Here is an 8,312-nt window from a genome sequence, read left to right as displayed (position 1 = left end):
CTCAAATAGCCCAGGCTGGGATCAAACTTCTATGTAACTGAAGCTGGTATCCAGCTCCTGGCCATCTTGCCTCTACCCAGCAAGTGCTGGGATTATAGATGATGGCAACATACTGGACTTAGTTGCTTTCTATTCCACATATATTGGACATTTTGGAGCAACTGACCCTGAAAAATACAGTTTTTAGGTTATTTTCAGTCAAGTGACCAAGACAGATATGTAAATCCATGAAGTTTGTTTCCCGGTGGCCCCTGTTCTTTTCCTCTGTGAGAAAACTCAGCTTAAAGTAATGAAGTTATTGGCAACATGAATGTGACCTGTGTGCCCATCCTGGCTGGTGCCGCAACATTTGGAATGTGACTGGGAATGAGATTAATCTTAATATGTTGCTCCTGATAAGCCATGAATGCATTCCTAAAATTTCATTGGGGATGTGTTCTAGGAGTAAGCATTATCCTTCCTTCCTTCTTCTTCTCTTTTTTGATCTTGTTTACAATCCCAGTCCTGGTGATGGCAATGGGATTGTCCACTGCATTCATAACCTGACCATACTGTGTCGTGGGATAGGGGTGTTCCAAGGCCCTGGAATTTAAGGGCTGCTCTCTGACCATACTGCAAGACAAGCCAGAAATAAAAGTCTTCCCCAGTCTTTGCTTCTGACTCAGCCCAGCTCTGTCTGCAGACGGGGGGGGGGGGGGGGGGGGGGGGGGGGGGGGGGGGCACGAGAGAGGTAGGGGAAATGCTGGGCTCAATCCAAACCCCAACCCAGAATCCGTACCAGCCTCATGGTGGTAGCTCAAGGTTACTTGCTGCATCCGATCTGCTCCTCCTTTCTGGATTCTTCTGGGATGGTCATGCTAAACCTTAGTGTCAACTCTGGTTGCCCACAGATTGGCAGCAGGTGCCTTACCCGGGGTTCTTAAAACTCACTCAATCCACTATTACTATTCTCCTGAAAGCCTGCCTGCGCTCTTGCCCAGAAGCAAACATAGCATTCTCTCTGGGGACAGGAGACAGAAACAGAACCCAGACGTACCAGAGGGTCCGTGAGCAGAACAAGCATGTTCCCTGTGACAACTAGAGCACCGCCTCGGGCATGGCCAGGCTACCCAGCTGGTCCTGTGTACAAGAATCTGCACGCTTCCTTCCTCGCTTCCTTCCTTCCTCTCAGTTCCTCCCTCACCATCTTACCTGGGGGCAGGTAATAAAGCAGGAGGAGGGAGATGGATGGACTGGGAGGGCGGGGAGCCACGTGGTGTCATAAAGGCAGGCTAGAGAGGGCCTGTCCAGAGAGTGTCCAGCCAGCGAGAGCCAACAGTCAGAGTGGACCAGCAGCCCTTTGGACCCGAAGCAGAAGCTGCAGGGCCAGGGCATAGGCCATGCTCCGAGGCACGCCAGGACTAGGCCTCAGGGAACTGAAGCGGAGTGAGGGTTCTGTGGAGCACTTGGGGCGCTCTTGCCCCAAGGCTGGCAGGAACTTTGGAGCGCTGAATCGCAGCCTGGATGAGGCAGAGGAGGCGGCAGACAGAAGGCGCGAGCGGCCCACCCGGTCCAAGGCGCGGCGCATGGCGGCCAACGTGCGGGAGCGTAAGCGCATCCTGGATTACAACGAGGCGTTCAACGCACTGCGCCGGGCGCTGCAGCACGACCTGGGTGGCAAGCGGCTCTCCAAGATCGCCACGCTGCGCAGGGCCATACACCGCATCACTGCGCTCTCCCTGGTCCTGCGTGCCAGCCCGGCGCCCCGCTGGCCCTGCAGCCACCTGGAGTGTCATGGCCAGGCTGCTCAAGGCCCAGGCGCAGGGGACTCCGGCTTCAGTACTCCTCGGTCCGCGCCGCCGCCCCCAGCGCCTGGTCTCCTGCGCAGGGATGCCACCAACTCCTTAGTGCCGCCTGCACCGCGCTGCGCTTCGTGCTCCCCGCACGCGCACTTGGGGCGGCCCAGAGTGGTGGCTGAAGGGTCCGGTTTGGCCCAGGCCTCCGGGGGAAGCTGGCGCCGATGTCCCGGAACTCCCCCTGTTGGATCGATTCCGTGGCGGTGGGGCTCCGGGATGGGCTATCAGCACTCCTGACTCCCCCCCCCCCCCCCCCCCCGAGGGAAACCAAGTTAGCTGGCAGAATGACGACTGCAAAAGTCTTCCCTGACAGAGCAAAACTGGATGGGGTGAGACTTGAGTGGCTGCCTTACCAGCGGGAAGGAACTCTGGGGGCCAGGGCAGCCTTCCCACACCCTAGCCTGGGGTGCTGAAGGAGTGAGATCTTAGGTTTGGACTTGGCCAACCTTTTCTTCCGGGAAAGTGGCCTCTGCTTTTCTGTGCCTCTGAACCCTCTTTGCTCTTGCTGCATTAGGACAGTGGGACTAGTGGGATTTTGTGGTGGACAGCTGCTCTGATCTGAGGGCACATGCTGTGGCCCTCTTACCATGTCTGGGATGCTGTTGATCTGAGAGGCCGGAAAAACGACCAAATAAAAAGGAAAGTGTCTTGTCCATCCGCCACCAGGTCTCCACTGAGTTCAGTTACCTAGTGTGATAGGAAAGCCTGGGAATCTGAGGGTTACTTTGGAAGGGTGGGTAGGGACTGCAGCCCCCAGTAGGCATCCATGCACTGGTTTATAGCAAGACCGGGAATGGCTGGGCGCAATGAGATCAGGACCCCGGTAAAGAGCCATTGGAGAAATTCCTCCCTGTGCTAGAGGAAGTTAACGGGGCATCAGATGCTAAGGTCATTGTCAGCCTTACCTGTGAGTCTCCCTGCCGGACTGCTGTCTGCAGTGAGCCTCAGTCTAGTCTGCCTTGAGAAGAGAGCCTGCGCAAGTCGCAGGGAGGGGGAAGTTGAGGGCAAGGTCAAGAGGTCCGGTCAGGGACCCAGAGCGATAGGCCAATAGAGCGTCCCGCTTCCGTAGAGAGATAGACTAGGAATCCAGGAAGGATTTTGAGGAGTGGGTTGGGGAAGAGTGGTGGTCTTAGGCCAAAGCCAAGGGAGACACAGGGACACCTTTCCCTGAGAACTGTGGAGAGCTGGCCAGCTGTCTATAGGATGGGCTCCTGCGCGGGGTGCTAATTGCGGCAGGCACTCTTTGCTGGGCTGTTGCCACCTCTGAATGGAGGCTGGACAGATGCCACAGGCATGAATGGATACAGAGAATGAAGGTTTCTCAGCACAGTCGAGATGAAATTCAAGGTCACAACTGAAGCCCTCTGCTTTCAGTGACGTCTTGTCTCCAGCCATAGCCTTAAGGCTCCTGTTTCCACAGCCAAGGTTGTGAAACAGTCCACGTGAAGGCTTCTGCTCTGGGCCTAGATAGGAGCGAAGCGTGAGACTCTAGCAGGAGATGGACGCAGGAAAAGGAACGAACCTGGGCCTGCCTGGGATCGGCCTCCCTGCCACTTCACTTCTGATGTGGACAGTGATGCCACCTCCAGGAGGCTGAGGTAGCTTCCAGGAGTCGTTTGCAAATTGTTACTGGCAGCCCAGACAACGCTTTACCCTTGTTTTACCTTCAGGGACTTTTTCAATGGAAATAAGATAAGTACATAACAAATCCTATTTTTCTAAATTCTAAGATAATAACATCCCCCCCCCCATCACATTCTTCACCTAAGGACATCGATGGCGCCCCCTGTGGGTGGGATTAGGATATGCATCACATGCAAGAGTTGAATGAACTCGGCCTGCCTTCTCCTAGCTCTGCAGTTGAGCGGCCTTGAGCAAACCACTTAACCTCTTTGTATAATGGCTACACAGTCAGTAGCTACACCACAAGCTGCTGTGCAGAGCAAATGAGACACGTTGAAAGCACTTGGCAGTGCTCAGCTCCGCCGTAAGCCCTGACTGGGGGCTATTTAATCAATCTGTTCACGAGGTTGCCTTAAGACACTGTGTTTTGGGAAGGTGTTTAGAAGCCGTGGAGTCTGCGACATGGGTCCTCTTATTGCTTCATTAGGACTCTGTGTTTGAGTGCCGGTATGTTGATATGTATTCGCCTACCATGAAATCTTTTGGCACATTCTTATTATATATGTATTTATGTAGATGTATGACTTCAAGAATATGTGTGCGTGCGTGTGTGTACCAACCTAACAGGAGCTGCCTCCTCTCCCCAGTGCTTTAGGGAGAGCCTAAGCCAGAAGAGTCTCAATTATGTGTCTACATAAATTTTTTACAAAAATTTTCTACAACTCTAGCATGAGTTTTGAAAAAAAAATTGCTTCCCAAGATCATATCCATTCTCCTAGATGAGTGTTCCTATAAAAGAACAATAAATTAGAGATTTATTAGAGAGATGAAGCTTATCAACTAAGATCAGATGGGTTTGTCCAAACATAGCAAAAAGAGAGAGAGAGAGAGAATATAATGGTATGACTTAAAAATGCACATTAAAAGCAAATTCCAGAAAGGGACCACACATTGCAATAGTGCTGCTGTGGCCAAAAGTTATAAAAACTGATATGGACAAAGAAATTCCTTATCTATGCAAGATTGTGGAAAACATCCCCCAAAGAGTCTCTCAAGGGTATTTTTTAAAATATAATTTTTACATTATTATTAGCAGTAGAAGTATTGGTACTTTTAAAAGTTTGACTGAATTTTTTAAAAGTTTTATTCATATTACTTTTAATTATGTGTGTGGGGGGTGAGCACATGAGCGCAGGTGCCCTTAGAATCCAGACGAGGTGCCAGATCCTCTGGAGTTGGAGCTGAGTGTGGTTGTGAGTGACCTAATATGAGTTCTGGGAGCTGAATTCTGCTCCTCTGCACGCGGCACGCACACTCTCCAGCCCCCTGCTCCTCTGCACGTGCCACACACACTCTCCAGCCCCCTGGTCTTCTGCAAGAAGCACACACACTCTCCAGCCCCCTAGTCTTCTGCACGAGCCACACACACTCTCCAGCCCTCTGGTCTTCTGCAAGAAGCACACACACTCTCCAGCCCCCTGGTCTTCTGCAAGAGGCACACACACTCTCCAGCCCCCTGGTCCTCTGCACGAGCCACACACACTCTCCAGCCCCCTGCTCCTCTGCACGAGCCACACACACTCTCCAGCCCCCTGGTCTTCTGCAAGAGGCACACACACTCTCCAGCCCCCTGGTCCTCTGCAAGAAGCACACACACTCTCCAGCCCCCTGGTCCTCTGCAAGAAGCACACACACTCTTCAGCCCCCTGGTCCTCTGCAAGAAGCACACACACTCTCCAGCCCCCTGGTCCTCTGCAAGAAGCGCACACACTCTCCAGCCCCCTGGTCTTCTGCAAGAGGCACACACACTCTCCAGCCGCCTGGTCCTCTGCAAGAGCCACACACACTCTCCAGCCGCCTTACTAGTTTTTTTTTTTGTAATTTATTCATTTTGTGTGTGTGTTCTGCCTGCATGTATGTATGTGCACCGTGTACATGCTTGGTGCCTAAAGAGACCAGAAGATCCACTAGAACTAAAGTTACAAATGGTTGCGGACCACCGTGTGCACGCTGGGAGTTGAGCCCAGCTCCCCTGCAAGAGCAAAAGGGCTCTTAACAGTTAAATCCTGAGTGCTGGGATTAAAAGTGTGCACCACCATGCCCAGTTTTTACTATGTGTGTGTATGTGTGTGTGTTGTTTTGTTTTCTGAGAGCACCTGCTTGACCAGGAATTCTCCATCCTCCTGCCTCAGTCTCAGAAGTGCTGAGCTCACAAGCCTGCCAGAGGCAGAGAATACAAATGTCTCAGTACTTTTAGTGTCCTCACAGATCAGGAGGGCCCAGCAATCTACTTGTCCAGCGGAGACAGGGCTTAGTACTCTCCTCCTCAGGCAGGCTGGATCACGTGAACAGGAGTGGGTCAGAGTTCAAAACTATTTAGGTCCCAATATCTTTATACTAAAATTCTGAAACCCCCATTTTTATATGGAGTAAGTTAAAACAAAAAAGAATTGTTAAGGATTAGGGAGATGGCTCAGTTGGTAAAGTCACATGTTGCCAAACCTGAAAACCTAAGTTTGACCTCTGGAGCCTCCATAGTGGAAGAAGAGAAGCAACTCCTGCAAGTTGTCCTCTGGCTTTCACGTTTGCATGGTACATACATGCACCCACCCCCAACAAAATAGACACATGTAATAAGAAGTTTTCTGTTTTGTTTTTTGAGACAGGGTTTCTCTGCATAACTTTGGAGCCAGTCCTGGAACTAACTCTGTAGACCAAGCTGGCCTTGAACTCACAGAGCTCCACCTGCCTCTGCCTCTCAAGTGCTGGGATTAAAGGCATGCAACTCCACTGCCCAGCTATAAGAATATGTTTTAAGAAAAGAAGGAAATGGGTGGGGGGGAGATAGGAAAAAAACACCATGCATTAGAGACCTGGGAGATGCCTTAGTTAGTGAATACCAGGGGATATGGGCTCAGCTTCCAGCACCCATGTAAACCAGGTGTGCACACCCTGTCACCCCAGCTCTAGGGAGGCAGAAACAGGAAGGGACCCTATCTGGGACTACTGCGCACTATGCCACTGGCCAGGTTGGAGTCATCTGGGAATACCAAAACATCTATTTACTTTTCTGCGCACCCCCATCTCTGGTCAGTCACCTATCAGTGTCAACCACTAGGTGGCACTGCAGACTCAGTATTTGACACTGGTCAACCTGACTTGGTGGTGCGCCCCCCCCCCCCATCACAGTCCATCAGGCCCCTGTCCTGCTCCTGCCCAAGACCACACTGGGGGCATCTTGATTCCCTTTTTTCTTGTATCTTTTATTAAGTCAAAAAGGTCTCTTTATGTCTGATTCCCTCCAATATTTATTTACTTGAAATATTTCTTTTTACCCGCAATTTTTTATTTAAATTAGTCATATTTCAAGTGTTCAGAGCCACAAGTTGCTTGGGTTAGGCTGGGCCTGGGTTCCTTTATCCAAGGGACAGTTCCCACATTGGAACCTGCCTCCTTTGTACCTGGATACTTATGAGAGGAGCCCCATCACTGTCAGGGACCTCATTTCCTTGCCTTGGACGGCCTTTTCTATTTGAAAGGCGTAAGCTTAGTTTTCCAAACTCCTAGGCAGGGTCACCCACCCAGTTCATTCCCCTCGCCTTCCTCCTGGCTTGAGATAGAGAGAGTCACTCCGAGGTCTGAGATGGACAGTGTCTGCCTAGAGGGCTGCCTTTGCAAATAACAATGCCTTTGCCTTACTGAAGAAAAGTCCCTCTTTTATATGTATGTGCGTGAGGTGGGAAGCACGCGTGTGCGTGGGGGATGGGCACGTCTGCTGCTGCACATCAGTTTGTGCACGTGTCGCAGAGGCCAGAGGTTGACGGTGGTGTCTTTCCCTTTATATTAAGTCACAGCTCTGTCTGAACCAGGATCCCACTAATCCACAAGCTGGGGGACCCCTGGTTCTCCTCGCTGTTTCTTGGCAAGCATTTTACCCACTACGCCTAACCCTTGAATAAAAAATTCAATTTATCGAACATGAAAATTCACCTTAATTCCTCAAAGAATTTCTAAACTTACTAGTTCCCAGGTGTGCTTTCAGTCTCCCAGGTGCCCCTTCAGGTGGGTCCCACAAGTGACTGCTCCTCAGGTCTGGCATCCCTTCCTCCCTCCCTTCCTCTCTTCCTCCTGCCAGCTCTCTGTGAAGTCAACTCCCCTTCTACCTCTGCTAGGAGCAATATTTCTGAAATAAACTTGAAACCAACTAAAGTCATCCCCCTGCCCCCTCCCTCTGTGATTGGTTTTGCTCCTCCCCCTCCCCCCCCCCCCCCCCCCGCAGGCTAGTTTTGCCCCCACCCTGTGGCAAGTTTTGCCCCTCCCCAGCCCCAGGACATAGGCTAGGGAAAGCCGCTTGAAATGACGTTGAGATGAGAGTTTCTTCTATGAGCCTCTATTTCGGAATTATGAAAGCAACAGATTTGAACTTATGATCTCTGCGGTGCTTCCAACTCTGGTTTCCCACATCATGCATGACCCTGGAATTTTAAATGATTTCGTGTGCCCCATCGAAAGTGTGCTATACTTTCTCTGTGTACCCTTGGTGACTTTAGGTCACTCTGGTGAAACAAAACGAGGAGACAGGGAAGGGAAAGGAAACAAGATGAAGAGAATCGAGGAGGAGAAACGGAGAAAGCACTAGAGGAAAGACAGGCAGAGCCTGGGTCACACTCAGAGCTGGCGTCTGTTAGAGAAATCCCAAGGGGGGCTCTGTCTACAGTTCAGCACCATAAGCCACAGAAGGCATGAGACAGAGAGGCATTTACCCCACAGGTCCCTTCATGGCCCTTGGTGAGCTGTTTAGGAACCTAGGCTTAAGGTCCTACGGTCCGCCAGGGACCAACCACACAGGTCTCT

General features: G+C 51.3%; 1 protein-coding gene across 1 annotated transcript; it reads left to right on the top strand.

The window, feature by feature from the left end:
- The first annotated feature begins 1,379 nt into the window (after positions 1-1,379).
- On the top strand, positions 1,380-2,072 carry Bhlha9 (basic helix-loop-helix family member a9). Its single transcript, XM_041663895.1, has one exon. It carries the CDS (start codon positions 1,380-1,382, stop codon positions 2,070-2,072), a length of 693 nt encoding a protein of 230 aa, XP_041519829.1.
- The last annotated feature ends 6,240 nt before the right edge of the window (positions 2,073-8,312 follow it).

Source organism: Microtus oregoni, unplaced genomic scaffold, assembly GCF_018167655.1.
Source record: "Microtus oregoni isolate MIOR12 unplaced genomic scaffold, Mior012 000015F_ref0000493, whole genome shotgun sequence".
NCBI classification, from domain to species: Eukaryota; Metazoa; Chordata; class Mammalia; order Rodentia; family Cricetidae; genus Microtus; species Microtus oregoni.
The sequence above is the reverse complement of the archived record's forward strand: the minus strand, read 5'-3'. Positions and strand labels throughout refer to the sequence as shown.

Coding starts and splice junctions, on each gene's coding strand:
- Bhlha9 (XM_041663895.1), top strand. CDS start 1,380: ATGCTCCGAGGCACGCCAGGACTAGGCCTCAGGGAACTGAAGCGGAGT.